The following is an 18,126-nucleotide window of genomic DNA, read 5'->3' as shown; positions in this document are numbered from 1 at the left end:
TGGTAGAGCAAGGGTTAGCGAGCAATGCACAGCCACTAAGGGTGGTGCCAGGAGCCTGGCTTATGCTGCTAGGAAAATGAGGTGCTAAATACCAAATGTGGTGCAACAAACAGCATCCAGTTTCCAGAATGAAGACAGGGAACCTTGCAGAAGATCCAGAAAATAAAAAAGGGATTGTAGGAGGACTGTCTATGTGGAAGCCCTGCAGCCACAATGCAGACTGGCCATTTAAAAATGCAAGGAGCAGTAGATGCAAATATGTACCTGGAACTAGAGCAAAGAATATAAGGCCAGCCTCTCACCACCTCAGGAGAACAGTACAGGAACTTTCAGTGTGTGTGAAAAGGTGGAAAATGAAGAAAAGCTTGGCTCTGTGGTGCCTTTTCTCAAATACACATCTTTTGGCTTCAAGAGCGTGTTGTTTTTCTTATTGAAGATGATTGAATTTAACTTTTTTTTTGAAAAATAATCTTGTATATCAGAATTTGTAATACGAGAGAATTAAAGCTTTCCTCTGTATTTTGAAACTACTTTAAATCACTTTTTTGAGGTAGGAGGATGTGGATAATAAGTGATTTATTGTTTGTTTTCTTAGCTGTGCATGGCTTTTGGTGGAGCTGTATGTATGCTTATGTTCCAGTTATTAGGCTGGTAAAAGTATTGACATCTAAGGATATAAGGTTTCCAAAATGAGATATTATTAAACAGTAGAAGTTATGTAAAGTTTGCATTAAAAAAAATAAAAACAAAAAACCCAGAAAACTAGACATTTTTTTCAATTCTTCTGTTTCTTTAGTATCCCTTACTTTTCAAAAGTGACTAGTGAAATCATGCAAAATTGAAAATTTACCCGTACTTCTTTAATATATTTCAGAATTCAGTGACATCAGATGAATGATTGCTTAGATGTTTTGGTTTATTTGTTTAGCTAATTTATGATATTTGCATGTTATATAAACTTTTTGTAGTAGAATTCAAATATTTAAAATCACAACAGAAAAAGCTTTTTCTCCCCTTATTTCTCAAGTTGCTTGAGAAGTTGTGTCTAGTGAATGTGAAATTACTGTTAAATATTAAAAATTGCTGCAAAATTATAAAGTAGGCTAAATGGCAGAATATAAGAGTATCTGGTATGGGGTGCTTTGTAGAATTAGTAGAACTGTCCTGAGTCACTTCCTACAGTTTTCTTTGGCAATGTGCTCCTATTTGGTGGTTCAATGATGCGTTGTGAAGATGGTCTGCCATAGTGTATTTGGTTCTTCGTTAGTGTACCAGCAGGAGTAGGTAAAATGGCTTTATTTAGAGATTAACCCAATCTCCACAGCTGTTTTGGAGGCATGGGAAGGAGAGATGAGTGATGCCATGGATAACCAGGCCAGATGACCCTTTCGTGAGAGCTATTCATGCATGATTCCTATGACAGCCTTGCAGATAATTATGAGAAATACTTATTTACACCCCTTAGTTCTCTGAGCCTAGCTTCTACACTTCTAAAATGCTGGTGCTAGACCCTTGAGGCCCATTTGCCTTCTGTATGTAGAAGGAACAGGCCAGAGAGAAGGGAAAGCCCCTTGCAGAGCTCGGAGTTTGTTGCTGATGTCCTGAGAAGTGTGGAACAACCTGAGAGTAGCTTTCAGTGGTAGACTGCCCCAGTAACAACTGTTGCCTTTAGCAAAAGGCTGCCCCGTTTTTGATGGTGTACGCTGTCTGCAGTGTCCATCTGTTTCTGACTCAAATGCTGGAAACGCTCAGCATAGTTAGTTTTACCCATCTTCTTGCATGCCTGGGAGAGCTCTTGATCCAGATTCATTGTATCACCAACTCCAAGGCTGAATCTAGCTCCTTCGAGTGGCTCTTCATGACCCACAACAATGAAATTTTGGGGGAAAGTAGAAGGAATAGCTGAGGAAGCCCATGGATAGGGAACCTGGCCAAAAGATGAGTATTTAGCATGACCGTGATAGCTTTCTGGTTGTGGGCAGGGTCAGCCATGGCTTTTGCTGGTGCCTTAATAAACCTCTGGATGTGAGTCATCTCTTGGTCTAGGAATCTTGCCAGTTATTTTTTTCTTTTGTATGAAAAAACTTCTCCTTAATGTATGGCTAGGTTATGTTCATTACGAGTCTTCAAGAGTTTTCTCTTTGAATAAAAAAGATCCCTTCATTTTGCACTGTTATCTCCATGTTAGCAACCCTGGACACTCTTCTGAATAATGAAGCATGAGCTGTTCCCAGTTCACACTAAAAGCTGCTGGTTCTGGAGTGTATTCCCTTCTCTCTTGTTTTCTTCTCCAAAGTTTTCTGGAGAAGGTGTGTCTCAGACTGCTAGGATCATTAAGTTTCTGAAAAAATGCACAACACACAGAGGGCTGAGTAGAATGATGAAAATATATTTGTGTCCTCCTTAAACCTGTTTATGCTGAAAGGCTCACCGGAAAAAGTCCCTTTTTTGCTTTAAGTATTCTTGATTCTTAAGAATGATTGTGAGACTGGATACATTTAAATTGTTAACTATGAATTTAATTGTCAATATGCATAAAGACTCTGCAGGGTCTCCTAACTGCTACTCTGCTGTGTAAATCTTCTTTCTTGAAGATGTAAGTATTATTCCATGCCAGTACACCTGCATGTTTGTATGTGATGGGAGGGAGGCAATGCAACTGAGTAGTTGCAGTGTATCTTCTTGTGTAACCAGAGAGCTTATCTCTTTCTTTCCTTTATGCAGTTTTGCATCCTTGAATGTCCCTCTCTTTCCTGAAAATGAAGAAAATGAGTGCATGTTTCTTTCTGCTGTTGGGACACACTCTGCTTTTGACTGGCTCAGTCATGGGAAGAGATCTTCCTGGAGCACATTTCACACAAAGACGGGATGTTAACTCACAAGCTCTGCTTGGTAAGTTATGTGGGGGAAAAAGAGAGAGAGAGAGAGAGAGAGAGAGAGAGAGAGAGAGAGGAAAACGCCATCAAAAGCCATCTCAGATACAAATGATAAAGGTCTGAGCAGCTGGCCAAATCTTGACTCAGTTAGTTTATAATAAAAAGGACATTGTCGTTTGCAGGCAGGAATGAGATACAGTTTGTAGGCAGGCTAGCAGTTGTTGAAAGAAGGTGTTTCCTTTTGGGGTACTAGATCTACTTTATCTGACTGTTATAAAATAAATATTTGCTACAGGATTGCTGCACTGAAAAAAAAAGACCTTATTTTCACTGCTTAGAGAAAATAAATTTTGGTCCGTATCAAAGCTATGTTTTCCCCATCCAGCAGGTTACAGCCATATGTATGTGGTGTGTGTAAAGATGACTGAACTGGAGCTAATTAAATCAGCAGCTAAGGAAATGGATCTTCTCGTTATACTGCTAAGTACTAATCTCTTCATTTTGTCAGATTAATTTTCTTTATAATGATTTTTCCTATTGTGCCAAAAATCAGAGGACAGGGATGGCAGTTAACTTGTGGCTGTCATATTTTGAAAATATAAGGTTCATCTCTCCTGTTGATCATTGCTTTACTTCATCGGGCAGTTTTCTGGTCAACTTTTTCATCTGCTGACAGTTCATGACTTAGAATCATTTTCCTTTGCTCATTTTTTTAGAATAATAGAGTGATTAAATGAAAAATTTGGAATATGAAAACCTTGCATGGTTGGGGTCTTTGGACATGGCTAGGGATTCATGATACACATTAACAGTAGATCTGATCAGATAACTCTCTCCAGCCCTGGGAGATGTTATGTGACCTACCTGCCCATAAAGGTCACCTAATCTAGGTGATCATGAGCATTGTGGAGTGTCCTGCAGAAGATGTACTGGGAAGAAAAACGGAGAAGAAACAAAGCCAGAATATGGGAGAAGAGGTGGCAGAGAGAGGGAGCACCAGGTTTTATCAGTGTGAAACTCTTCTCCAAACAACATTTACAAAGCCAGCCTTTAAACATGTCAAAATACATGGAGTACCATTCACAGTCTGTGTTTTTATTAACTTAAAATTGGTTGTTTTCAATTCTTGTAGAACAAATTTAAGCTGAATGACAACAGGTTTCCTTTTTTTATTTGTCTTTCTCATGACCAATAGACACAGTCTTGAGACACTCAGTGTTTTGTGGATGCAGGCTAAAAGCTGCTGCTCTGGAGATCTTAGCCTGCAAAAAGCATGGGTGTGGAACAGCAGAAGTTAAGAGAGACACCTACGTTCATGCCTTCCTGGGCCAGCCTTTTTCTAAAATCCAGATTTAAAAATGAGATTAAATAGCATCCTCCTGTAAATTTTAAGGTCCCCAGCAAATATACCAAGTGATTTATTACTTCAAGAAAAGAACTACCTATATCCCTACAAAATGAATGCAACAGTACTGTGTCACGTAGAGAAACTAAAAGGTGTCGTATTTCCAAGTTTGTCTTTTTTGCTTACAATTTTTAATTGCTTTTATACTCACATTTTCATATTCTAAACACTGCAGAATATATTAAAAATATTAGCACTCAATATAAATCAAAATGTATTGACTAATTTATTTCTTCCTTCTTTCAAAAGTCAAGCAATTCTGTGCTCTCTGCTTTTGGAAAATTCTGGCTCCCTATTCAGTTTGGTATGTGCAGGATGCAAATAATTCTGGCAACACTGACAGAAAAAGAACTTTTCAAGACATTAAATAGTGCAAGAAACTTGAGACATTTTCTGGTCTAGCCCGTAAAAATACGTGGCAGCTTTTAGTCAGACTGGGCATTGCATTCTGTTGTAATGAATTAGGTCACCTGCTTCAAATTCAGCAGTTGCATATAAATAGTGGCATGGTTAAAATGTGCCTCTCTGTAAAGAACAGAATGGGTAAAATACATGCCATTCTGCTGGAAAGCTATATTTTTCACCACCAGTTATTGTAAATGATACGAGAAAGAATTGACCCAAATTGTGATCTCAATGATATCAGTTCTATTGAAATAATAAAATCACTCAAGATTTATAGCAATTTTACGGGGAGCAGAACCTGTCCTATTCTACAGCATATGTAAATTATAAATAGTAGTGTTAGTAATGACAATTACTACTGTTTTGGAGAGACTTGGTTGGCAGGCAAGAGTGAGCAATGAAGCTGCAAAGAGCCAACAAATACCTAGAAGAGCAATAACAATGCAAGGGTGGAGGTCCCTATGCTTTTAGGACTAAAATGAAGGATAATGCTATGTAACTCTTAATAACATTAAAATAATTTTGTTCATTTTTTCTTTATTTTACCTATTTGAAAACCAAGAACACTGCTATGATATAGATATTTACTGGTAAAATACTAATAGTGGCCGTGTACAGAAGTAAAGGACTTCTCCTCAGGAAACGTACAGTGTAATTAAGCAAAATGTAACAGACAAAAAATCCTGTGGCATTGTCAAAATATAGATACAGGTATTTGGGATCCAGCTTTGGGAGGATTTATTTTTTTGCAGGCAAGTGCTGATATTTCTTAGATTTGTTAATTATCTTATAAGGTCTAATAAATCATATGTTTTAAGAAAGCTATCAGAAGTAATGAGCTACACTGTCTTGTCTAAATGTCAGTGTGTGTTGTTTTCATTTTGAAGTTCTTTGCATTGCTTATTATTATTTAAAATTATGTTTACAATTCCTAATAATTCCTGTTAAATCTTGTATGCAAGGGTCAATAAGACATAATGTTCTTGGAATTCTCTCTATGTAGCTCCTGCACGCTAAACTGCTTTGAATTGGGTTCATTTCTAGCTTTTCTTTCTTTAAACACTGAAGCAAACTTCAGATATTTAAAACTGTCAATTGTGCCAGATATAATCAAATTCATTACCAAGTTAGTTTTTTCTTGCAGCAGTTTAGTTGTAGCTTGTCTGGTAGGTTTAGAAATAGGAAATACATGTGTATTTGTAGTAGTCACAGCATGTATGCTTTATATTGCTGTAAAATATTGTTTTAATGTAAATGTTTGTATCACTTTTAAGGGAAGAGGGAGACTGCCCTCTGCTACAAAAACCTGTCTTTTTTCTCTCATCAGCAATTGGATCCTGAATGTTGGATCTTTGGTCTCATATCTTGAAGAAAATTAATCTTTTGTTTTAGAATCTTCTCTTTCAAAGATTTTATTTGAGCTCCAAAGAGTTTTTACTTTGCTCTCTGATGAAGTCACTGTTCCTGCTGCGTACGGCTGCTCTGTTAGATTACACACAGATCAGTGAAAGCATGTTTTAGCTTAGCATTGCTTTTTGAACACTAGAAAGAAAAACACTAATGGAAAAAAACTTGCCTACATGCTTTTAAAGATCAGATAATGTCTATTATATTAGCTAATTCCCTTCATGTGCAACTGAGACAGGTAAAGGTCAGTACAACAACCACGTAGTTTTGGACTCCTGCGCTGTTAATAGACTGATCAAGATTTGTATCTGCTGTCCAGAATGGCAATTTCCACCCATATTGTGGTCTCGAGGCGGTAGTCAGAGGTCTGCAGCACCTTTCAGCAGATTATGAGTTCAGGAGTGACCTTGCCAGGTGTGCCTTTTCCCTACCTATTTCCTGATGTTGCTTGCTTGCTTATGTGTGTCGAGGGGAAGGAGGGGATTTGAGACCTATGCCCTCCTGCATCTTAATCTTCTATTGTAAAACAAACCAAACCAAAATCTGAGCATTGTTGCAAGACCTGCAAGATTGGAAGGGGTTTATTTTCTTTGACAAAGACTGTTCTTATAAACTGGGGGCGTGTTTCCTGTCACAAAGGTGTATTTCTTTCAAGCGCTCTGAAGCAAATGCATATGTGTAATTGAATAAGCTGTGGAACCATATTCTAGGCAGTAATATTCCTTCTGTTCCTTAGGAGCATAAATTGTGCACCTACCTGTTTCTGAGAATAGCTCTTTATGTGAGGAAAAAGCTAATTTAGGGAGCATTCTTTCGGATAGTACGTGACACCAGAAGAAAAAAACTACAAGGGATTAACAGATACTGCACAAAGTTGAAACAGAGAGGAGAGAGGAGGCCAAGAAGGAAATGTACTTGGACTCTGTTCAGTAGAAGCTGCTGCTAAACTCTAGTGTCCCTGTCTGTGCTGAATTACATTTTGCAGATAAGTATGTAGTGATTTATCTCTCAGTTAAATGTATGTGATTCCACTAATAAAATGAAGGGAAGTATAGAAAGTATGCAGAGTACTGATTACAATCAGTTAAAATTATTGGAAAAATTCATATACCCAACCTAATTCTTAAACTTGTGTGTATGTAACTTTAGGCCTCAAGAAAATTATCAGATTAATTTACTCTAGGTTAAATGTTAGTCACAAATGAAAGAGGGGAAAAAAAAGATTAAAATGACTCCAAACTGTGATGCTTCATTGCAGCTGAAACTTGCATTGTATCATGATAACTACATTATGCATTTGACATACTATGGTGGTATTTCTTCTGGGGAGACCTAAACTACTCCAGACAGTAGGTATAGGCAAGAAGAAGCTTTACACCTTGTGAATATAACCTAATCAACTAAAATATAACCAAAATCTTTTTCTAATAAAAGTAGCCGAACTTTTATGAACATAATCAAGCACATTTCAATTTAGATTGCTGCTAATCAAAATATAAAATTGCCATATAAATATGGATGTGTTATATTTGGAAAGAGAGAGAGTAAAGAACTTTACAGTCCATGAAATCGTGTGTTTCTTCCCTCTGAGATAGCTGTCAATGCATTTTATAGTAATTGTGCCTTAAGGGAATGTTAGAAATTATGTGCTTTGCTTTCCAGTAACCGTGGTCTCAGTAGCTGAGAGGTGTCCCATTCAAACTTCAACTTTCATCTTAACATCTCAGCTATAAGCCCCTTCCCTGCCATAGTTGTCGCCTACCTGTATGGGATCTGCAGCATTGGCAGGAGGGTCGCAGTTTCCCGGAGTGCTCTGCTCTATTAGGCTTCCAGTTCTTGTTGGCAGTGGTAGACCCTCTCTCTATGGCTCTCAGGCCTGGTAGTCTGGTTCATGGTGAAGACTGTGCCTTCTCAACCCGACAGTGAGTCCAAAAAGGCAAGATTTGAATGCCAACCACATCCCTGCCTTGTCAGTTGTTTGCTGTAGAAGCTCTTATCTCTTAAGCAGGACTAATAAGCTGTGCTGGCTAGGTGGGACCATGACAGGCTTCAGGAATTTGTGTCCTATTCTGAGTGCATATATCTGAAGCCAACTATCATGGAGATCAAAAAGGTTGGATTTTGGTCTTGGCAATTTTTTCTCTGCATGATATCTTTACACTCACCAACTGTTGTACTTAGATTTTATAATTAATTATCAAGTCATGCATCAAAATAGCATTGTTCATGTCTGTCTTAAAGCGCAATTCAGTAACTGATGTTGTGTGGGTTGTCATTATTTTTCTAGCAGCACAAGAAAATTTCTATATTATTTCTTTGATATGATATATGAGTATTTTGTCCAACAAAGCCTTTCTTTTCTTTTTTCATTTATTTATTATTTTCAATTTATCATTATTATTATTAATTTTCTTTATTTCTTTTTTCTGTTATTTTTCCTTTCCCTTTTTTTCTTTGTTTTTTTTGTTTTTTTGAGTTTCCCACACAGAGGAAAGAATAACTGTTGCTACAGAAAAAGTTACCAGTTATATACTAACCTGAAAATGCTCTTTGTATTCCTGAAATTGTTGGTTATAGCTGTTACTGTGAAATATTGTTCCTGTTCAAAAAAGAGTTTTTCTTGACAATAATGCACTGAGTAAAATTACAAACTCCATTCTCTATGTGTATATTCTTACAAAGCACAAAGCTTCTTCTGCATGTTTCATCTTGAAGGAAGGTGAAGCCAGAAAAAGAACGTTGAGTGTTCTGAAGTGTAAGGTTTTTGGCTCCATTGTCAGTACTTGAGCTTAGTAATTAAAAGAGCACCTATGTGCAAAATTATCTTGGAAAACATGGAAACAACATTTGCATAACCTAAGAAATGGCTCATTGTAAAGGCATGGATGGGTAACCAGTCACTACTTTGGGAGAAGAGGGACAAGTTCTTTAAATTTCTTTGGAAGCTAGAAAGGACTATCTACTTATTTAAGTGCTGGGGAAATAATAGGACTAATTCAGTATTCTAGTGGATATAATGTCCCATCAGTTTGGGGGAGTAAGGGAAAATGCTATGTGGCACTATCCCATGATGCCATTTCTGAAAATATTCAGGAAAAACGTTTAGTGCTTAAGCTGTTACCAATGGATAGGTTTCAAGTCAGCTGATCGATGAGTAATGTTGAGGTTGCTAACAGCTTTCTCCATAAACAAAGACATTTGCAGCTTAAAAAAAAGCATTGATAGGATTTTTTGAAACTTCACCTCTCTAATCATTTCCATGTCACTGGAAGAGTGCCCCAGGTAGCTGAGGCAAGACAGAAGTTTCAGATCTTCATCATTGTCCATTCATTGTCTTTTACATAATGAGCTACTTTCAGCTGAGAAACATGATATTTATTTCTGATAGGAAGCGGTGGGTCAATGTCGGTGTAGTCAGGCCTGGAGCAGGCACTGACATGGTCCTACCAGGATGCTTTGTCTCTCCATCCTGGCATTCCCTGCCTACAAGGGAAAGCAACCCGTGCCCCCACGCCAGTCCTTCTGGCTGTGGGAGCAGGCTTGATGCCTACCAGGAGCCTCAACAGTTTCCGTTTCAGAACAGCTGAAATATGCAAGAACAAGGAAATCTGAGACTATCCCTAAAACATACTTTAGCTCCATGCCAGAGGCAGCACTAATTTCAATAAAGAACTGGAGAACTATTAGGAGTCAGTCTGAGGGCTCTGGAATTAAAAAGCCTCAGTATCTTGGAAGAGATAACAGGTAAGGAATAGAAATGAGGTAAAATGAGAATAAGGTAATGGACCTTCCCACGGTGACTGATAATGGAGCTTTCTCATGTAGCAGGAAATGGAAGTCAGTAGACAAGAGCCTATAGTTGTATAATACTCACAGAAATTTTGGAAGTTCAGAAAAGTTTTTGTCAGAGACAATAAAGAAATGTCTGAAGCATATTCCTAGATGAAGATATTTTAAGGAGTAATAGGTGAACTGACAAACTCATAATGAATCCGTGGATTAAGGACAGAGGCCAGTGAGGCCTCTGGGGAATGGCTTAGCGACACAACCAGGAACTATGGGGACAGGTTTTGGACCGAGGGTCTGTCCCGGAGCTGGCAAGAGGTGTAGTCAATACTTGTACTTGCTGTACAAGCGCACCACCAAGTGCAGAAGGTATGCATGCCAGAAAAGGGGTACTGAACAGCTTCTAACATCTTCTTCAGGCACTGTGTGAGGAAACATATCAGAACTGCACTATACCGCCATTCACTCATCTTGGAATTAGAATGAGGAAAGAGAAAAGGTGGGAGGAAGTAAACTTGTGCAAAATGTCTCACTAGAACCAAGAAGTGCTCAGAATTGTTGTTATTCTTCATTTAATCCATTTAATCCTAGCAACTAGCGTTTCTAAACAGAAACAATGTTATATTAAATACAAGGTACCTCACGTCTGATCGTTGCAAATGAAGCTACTAAATGTTCCTAGATGTTTCTAGGTATTGCGTACATACATCATTCCTTCCCATCACAGTGTTTCACTTTCAGTGTATCTATGAATGAATGGCAATTCTGAATATTGTTTTCAAGAAGATCAAACTCTTTTTTGCTGAATGGATAAGTCTTTCTGGAAATGTCTGAGAACCTGTCAAACCTGTCAAACCCAATCTTTGTGACTGGATACTTAGTAAGGGAAACACAGAATTCTAGACTTTAAGAACAATTTTTTGGTACCCAGCAACTTGTACTTTTTGAAACAAATTTGATATGATTTATACCAAGATTTATAAACAAAGAAATTGTAAAGAAAAGAGAAGCAATAAGAAATGTTGAGGGCTAGAGGAAAAATGAAATAAGGAAATGGCAAAGAAAGAAGAGAAAATTAAAAAGTTTTATAGTATGCTAACTGTGAGAATAGTTTTCTCCTTTACTATTTAATTCCAAGTGAAAGCTTTTGTTCCATTACTCAAATAAAGATAAAATGTAAAAGTAAACTTGGTGTTTTTACTGGCAATGTTATAGGTCATGCAGTTTGGAGTGAGTTAAGAAAGACAATATATTGAGTCTTAAAATTGTCATCATTGCATTTCCTATTCAGGCAGCAATTTTTCTATGATCTCGTTTTTTCTTAACTGATCTCATCCTTCCTTCTTGCCTAAATTGTATCGTAAAAATGGAACTAGTATATACTTGTTATAAAAGGCTTTTTCATTGTCTAAATATCTTAACATTACTATAGTATTTACCAAACTGAACTAACTTGATTTTGCTTTGTATGCAGCAATTGCCTCCCTAACAATTATCCATTCTCATAAATTAGGATAGTAACCAAGTAATTAATATGCATATTGCAAAATGCTTTAAGGAGACATAAAGGTGTAGGACAACAATAAAAAATATCTCATTTTTAAGAGCTAAATAACAGACCTTTTGAAGGGAGCTGGCTTGCAAAAACTTTTAAGAAATCATCAACTAAAACTTGGGTCTTTTGAATGTTTCAGTGTGACTGTCAAAATGGAAATATTTGAGGTTATGTCTATACTGATAAATTAAATAGTACCAGGGGACATTCTTGGGCACTAGAACTTCATCATTATTGTTACTGCTAAATTCCCAGAGCCGTCTTTGTCCCACAGTGACCAGCCATCTTCAGGCAATCCGCAGGCATGATGCAGGGATTACAGTGGGCCAGGGATTATTCCCAATAAGCAGGTTGCATACAGTCACTCTATTTTAGCAGAAAGATGAATTTAATCCTGCGGATACAGGCCAGCTAGCCTCTGAGCTTAGCCTGTTTCTTGGACTGCTCTCTGGCACTGAGATCAATGGTATAAAATGGTGAGTTTCTATACGGTAGAATACATTTAGCTTCCGGAGCGGTTGCATACACACAGTCTACTGTAACAAGTCCGTTGTTCATACTTCTTCCCATATCATGCCTGAGTATTGTTTGAAAAAAATGTTAGTAATCAATCATAGGCCAAACAATACCAGGGACTGTTCCAATGATATTAACAGTGTAGAGGATTAAATTCCAATGCCCAGGAAAACTCCCTGACCCTGCTTTGGTTACCACTAAAATAAAGCTTTAGAATTACTGATAGCTTTTGAACAGGAACAGCATGAAAGGAAGGTACTGCATAGCATATTAAGGCATTGTAGCAAGAGCTAGAAATAAGGTGAGAGGGAACAGGCACAGTCTCAGATCTTCAAGACAGTTGTGCTCGCTTGTATTTCTTTAAGGCAGTGGTGAAATTTCACTGACAGGCAAAGCTGAGATGAGTGTCAAGAATCCTCTTACTTACAGCTGTGAGAGCACAGGGATGAGTGAAACTGGAGGATGCACAGATAAAGGTCTAGATTGGTATTATTCTCTGCTGGGATTTTATGGCGCTCATGGATTCAGACTTATCTAGGAGAAGGCTTTCCTGCTATAACTTATTTAGCCATTTCTCTGCTTCTTATGGAGGAGCTGACAGTGCCCTGACATCTCCCAGCTTCCCTGAAGAGACAAGAGGAGTTTGGATGTAGAAGAAAAGAAGAGAGTCCATCCACTGACATTTTCATAAGTATGAAGGAGAAAGAGCTGTTCAGCAGCCCTTTTGCTGCTGCCTCCCATTTTATGAAAAAGAGCCAGCCAGCTCTCTCCCCCTTTGCCCTTTATCCCAGGCCTGCTTATGGAAAGTTAGAGAACTTGAAGAAAGCTGCAGTTTCCCTCTCCTCTAGACCAAGTTGAGAAAGTGAAGAAGTCCTGGGGATGCCTTTCTGCTCCACATTTGCGGAGAGAAAGGAGAGCTGCAGCAGTTGCTGCATCTGACTCAGAGTGGGCTGCAAAGCCCCAGATTTCCCCCTGGAGCTGGGGAGGCTCCTCAGCCAGTGCCGACCCTGGATGGGTGTGCAAAGTCAAGCATGTGCACTTGATCAAAGCCAAAGTGGTGGTTCAAGGCAGAAGGAAGTTTATGGAGAACAGAGAAAATAAAAATAGAAACTGGATGTTGAAGGAAGAGAAAATCTTGAATAAAGCATTAATCTTTTCTTGCCTTGCCGTTCCTGTCATGACTTTGGATAATGTAAGTCATGCTCTGATTTTTTTTTTTTTTTTTAAACATTTGTGTTCACAATACAAAAATCTATGCTGACTTAGAAGTAGCCGTATGGTTTAACAAATCTTTCCAATTTCCAGATCCTAGGAATATGTGACTTTTCATAAGAACAGTGGAAGGGAATTGCTTTTGGATTTGAAGATATTTGCCAAAGTTGTGAGAAAGTTTGTTGCTTAAATGTAGTTGGAGTTCTGGTTAGTAAAACGGTAATATTTTATTTTTCTCTGAACCTAGCTCAACTACATTAATTTTAATAATTACAATATAATTGCAAAATACTCACCTCATCACCAACACACTATAGTCTCTTCTGAAGACAAAGATTTTTAATGTTTTTAATTTGCAAATGTTTGATATTTCTATAAAGTTTTTCCAGTAAAAATAGTTCTGAAATATTACATTCAGATTCATATATTCCTTCTTAAGTAATTTAGCACAAGAAGGGGTGTTTCTGTTAGAATCAGCCACTAATGCTCTGCAGGTTTTTTCTCAGCAAGATTCATGGCTGTCTTCAAAATGAGGAACTGAGTTCAGACTGGGATCCAAATATTTATATTCAAATTAAAAATCCACCCTAAAATTCAAAAGGATTCAACACAGTTTTAGTTTTGACTTGTTTTTTACAGGGAATAAAATACCCTTTTACATTTTCCCATTTTACAGCTCTCCCTCCACTGTCTATCCCTTAAATGCACATATATGTTCTCAGACTTTTTTTTATAATTATTTTTATTTTCCCTTGCCTTACTGACATAAATCATATCTCAGTGATATCTCTGTATTATAATTATGCTATAGTAGTTCATGTTATATTATTAAAAATAAATAATAATCATATATATACATCAATAAGATAATAAGATGGAAAATATTTAATGCATCAGGATATCCGTATCCCATTAGAATTGGAATTTTGCTTCTGCTCAGTTTGGCTTACATTCAGCATCCTCTGATTTTGAAAGAATAAGCAACCCGAGCATGTTCATACGCTTACAAATAAAGCCATGCTGTAGACTGCACATGAATAAATCCAAGCAGTCATTTTATTGTCATCAAAGAGCATTTTTATTCTATGCCCACAAAGGTTCTTGGTAATCTGTGAAAGAGGCCTCTGAGTAACAAGTGAAAATAGGCATCTTTCTCAGCCCTCTCACTGGCAGAAATACATGGTTAGCATTCATCAGCAGCTCAGAAGTGAACTCATACAAAGGCTCGCCTACAGACAGATGTTGTTCCAATTGAGCCTTTAATTGGCCCACTTGTAGTTGTGCAGTATGATATGACCTTTAATTATATGATCAAATACTACTTTTTCCACAGGGCAGCTCCTTCATTCAGTGTATAAGATGGATGATAGTGCTCTGGCAATTGAACTAGGTAGAAAAGGAGTTTATTGGTTAAGGGCATCTCAGCTTCATAAGATGAAGATGATATTGCAGTCTGATGAGTATTCTTGCTGTCTTTAATCTTTCTAGCCTAGCAGACAGACAACTATCTACCACACAGTTTTATTCATAGGTACAGAAATTTAAGAACATAAGAACAGATGTATTGATTGAAGCCATAGGTCTGTCTAACCCAGTATCCTGTTTCTGACAGCAGTTAAAAGTGGATGCATAGGGAAGAAGTATAAGAACAAGGCAAAATGTCCTATGGGTATTCCACCAGTCACCACACTTTTGCGGATTAAGAATTTTCTAATCTGAAGCAGTCTTTAATGTGTCTAGTAAACCTCATCTGATTTCTTTTCACCAGTCTGCTTTTAAGCTCTTTAAAGTCTTTTAAAACTTTTACTACTTTTCCCTTCTGTGGCAAGTGTTTCCATGGCTTTCCATGATTTCCACCCCTTCTTTGGTGTAAGCCTGCTGTGTACTAGCTTTCTGTATAGGAAGAGCTAATGAACAGCCAGATCATATCCATTATCTCTGTGCAATTCGTATCTACATCAAGTATTCTTCAGGTTGTTATAAAATCCTAAAGGATGCTGAATAAAAGCCAGAGAATGTCCCCGAAGTCCCATAAAGCTTGCAGTGTAGTTGGTAGCCCTGACTTTTGCATGATAGCTCAGTCTGGTCATCTGTACAGCAGTCAGATATAGACATACTCTGCAGTATTTCTGCTTCACTGGCTGTTGGAGAAAATAGACTGTGCTGAATGAGTGAAACAGAAAATTTCAGGAAGAGTAGTCTTTTGGTCAGATAAAATGCTACTGCAAACAACTGGATTGTATCTCTGATGCAACCACAGGATTTCTATTTAATGCTGAGATAGTTCCATAGACTAGACTTTTCCCAGATGGCCATTAATTATGTGTCTGAAATCATGGGGTTTGATTTGCAGAAGTGCAGAGCACTCACAGCTGCAGCTGACGTCATTGAGAACTGTACTTTGTACATATGAAGTGCTGTTGAATGCCAAGTTCCCTGAAGAATCAGTCCCTTCACATCTCAGGTCAGTCACTGCAGTTAACAGATGCTTTTGACCTGAAACTCTCATGTTCTGTTCCCTATCTATAATGGAGGACTAATACCACCTTGTCTCATCAGAGCGTTATCCCATTAAGATTTCTAAATTCTCAAGCACCATAACAAAAGACATAGAGTGCAGCTCACTAAAATACTAACTAGGTGATTCAGAGGGTGGTTCCATCCTGCCTGGGGTATTTAAGGCATAAGGTCACAACATCAGCAACTGACAAAACTGAGTATGGTATAGAATAGATACCTGCTTGTTCCATTGGGATTACCCGTTTTGGGCACTGAGCTTGTGGAAAAAAATAGTATACTGATCATGTAGCTGGCAACTCTGGTTATTCCCCAGAGACCAAATTCAGATTGTTCAAGTAGTCTTAATTCTAGCATCTCCTATTTTTCCTATATTTTGCCAACACTTGTCAGTGTGTTCATTCAGAGAACACATTTGAGACTTTAGGTCAACCTGATCTGCATTGCATTTCAAAATTCTTGTGAAGTATTTTTGTTTGCATCTTGCCTTCCAGAGCATACTTGCAACAAGAAACGTCTGGACCTTGTCTTCATCATTGACAGCTCTCGCAGCGTCCGTCCGTATGACTTTGAAAAAGTGAAGGAGTTCATTTTAACCATCTTGCAGTTCCTGGACATCAGTCCTGACGCCACCCGGGTAGGCCTGATTCAGTACGGCAGCACGGTCAAACACGAGTTCTCTTTGAAGACGTTCAGGAGGAAGCAGGATATAGAGAGAGCAGTGAAGAGAATGATGTACCTGGCAACCGGCACCATGACTGGACTGGCTATTCAGTACGCAGTGAACATCGCGTTTTCAGAGTCAGAAGGAGCTCGACCTCTGAACCAGAACGTGCCCCGAATTATCATGATAGTGACAGATGGAAGACCTCAGGATCCGGTGGCAGAGATTGCTGCTAAAGCTCGTGACTCGGGAATCCTGATTTTTGCCATTGGAGTGGGAAGAGTGGATATGAACACGCTGAAGTCCATTGGGAGTGAGCCACATGAAGAGCATGTGTTCCTAGTTGCTAATTTCAGTCAGATTGAAACACTGACCTCTGCCTTCCAGACAAAGATTTGTGGTAAGGCATTTGTCTGCAAATTTGAATGCACAGGTGAAAGTAAAACACAGAAAAACATTGTGGGCTGTCACTAAACTTTTTTTTTTTTAATATGAAACCTGATCTGTTAGAATATACACGTTTTTAAAAGGGAGACTAGCCAGAGAACATTCAGAATAGTAATCATACATATGGGAACAAGCTAATTCTATTGCTGACTGCCATAAAATGTGATCTAATTCCTAGTGGTCATAAGCAGTGAGACAAATATACATATGAGGATTTTCCTATTCATTGCGTAATAGCAATGAAATTACAACCCTTTGCCATTTAAATATTAGATAAGTTATTTCATCTATTGATTTTAAATATGTTTTCCCTTAGTACTAACACTTTAAACTGATAAACATTATGGTCTTTCGGCTAAAAAAAATCCCATGGAGTTAATGGGATTCCTCTTCCAAAGCTTAAGTAATAATTTTATATAAATTCTTATCCCTGAAAATGCCTTGTGACTGGAAGTGAGACAGAGACTTGGTAGCTTTTTTATTCTTTCCATTTTAAGATCAAAAAGTTAGAAAAAGCTTTTACCATGATATTATTCATTCATACAGTAAACTAAATAATACTTTAGTAGATACTACTTTCCAAGAGAGAAATTTCCTCCATGTGTAATTACCTGATAAGAAATTACCCTTTAAAAATCTTGTTGCGTACCTCATTCATTAAACTAATGGAGAAGATCTATTCCAATCTGTATTTTAAATATATTATTTTATTTTCATTTTTCCTCAGATAAATATGAAAGATTTTCATACAAATTTGGCTTGAAAATCAGGCATTTTCAGCAGAGACCAGAAAAGGAATGCATGGTGAGATCAAATGCTCACTCGTCCTTAAGGGTGTTTTTGCCAGAAAAGAACTAGGGCTTATTGTCAGGGTATTCTGGAGAATTTTCCTTACTTGGTCTTTCCAAAATTGTTTCAAAGAGCAACAGGGCTCCAGCTGAACTGCATCAGCACAAAATACCATCACAGACATTCATCAGATAATAGATTTTTTCATGTTTCTTCCTTGACATATTATTAGCTGGCATAGTAAGATACGTTTAAAAACAAAGAAGGAGTAAACTAAATGCAGATTGGGAGTCTACATGGAACAAACAGCAAATGTTCATTTTATTGAAATTTTTAATTGCATTTTAGAAATTAATCCAGTACAAGTACTATTTACTCTGGATAACAAGCTTATTTCTCCAGCTAGGCAGTGTCCAGTAAATGTATTAGAGTTGTATAGCTCACTGTTAATCCAAATACACATGAGCCTTAATAGAGCCATCACCCCTTCCAGATGGAGGAGTATGGAAGTGACAAGGATTGTTGCTGTCTCCTCTTCTCAGAGAAT

General features: G+C 37.7%; 1 protein-coding gene across 2 annotated transcripts in view; it reads left to right on the top strand.

Annotated features, from left to right (window-relative positions):
• MATN2 (matrilin 2) overlaps nucleotides 1-18,126 on the top strand; it is a 74,237-nt gene that overhangs the window by 5,783 nt on the left and 50,328 nt on the right. For both annotated transcript variants that reach the window (XM_062570486.1, XM_062570485.1), the window contains exons 2-3: nucleotides 2,725-2,892; nucleotides 16,174-16,743. In XM_062570486.1, coding sequence (XP_062426470.1) covers nucleotides 2,739-2,892; nucleotides 16,174-16,743 — 724 coding nt within the window. In that variant the 5' untranslated portion in view covers nucleotides 2,725-2,738. The remainder of the gene's footprint in view (nucleotides 1-2,724; nucleotides 2,893-16,173; nucleotides 16,744-18,126) is intronic.

Source organism: Rhea pennata, chromosome 2 (genome assembly GCF_028389875.1).
Source record: "Rhea pennata isolate bPtePen1 chromosome 2, bPtePen1.pri, whole genome shotgun sequence".
Lineage (NCBI taxonomy): Eukaryota > Metazoa > Chordata > Aves > Rheiformes > Rheidae > Rhea > Rhea pennata.
Note: the sequence above shows the minus strand (reverse complement) of the source record. Positions and strands in the feature narration are given on the sequence as shown.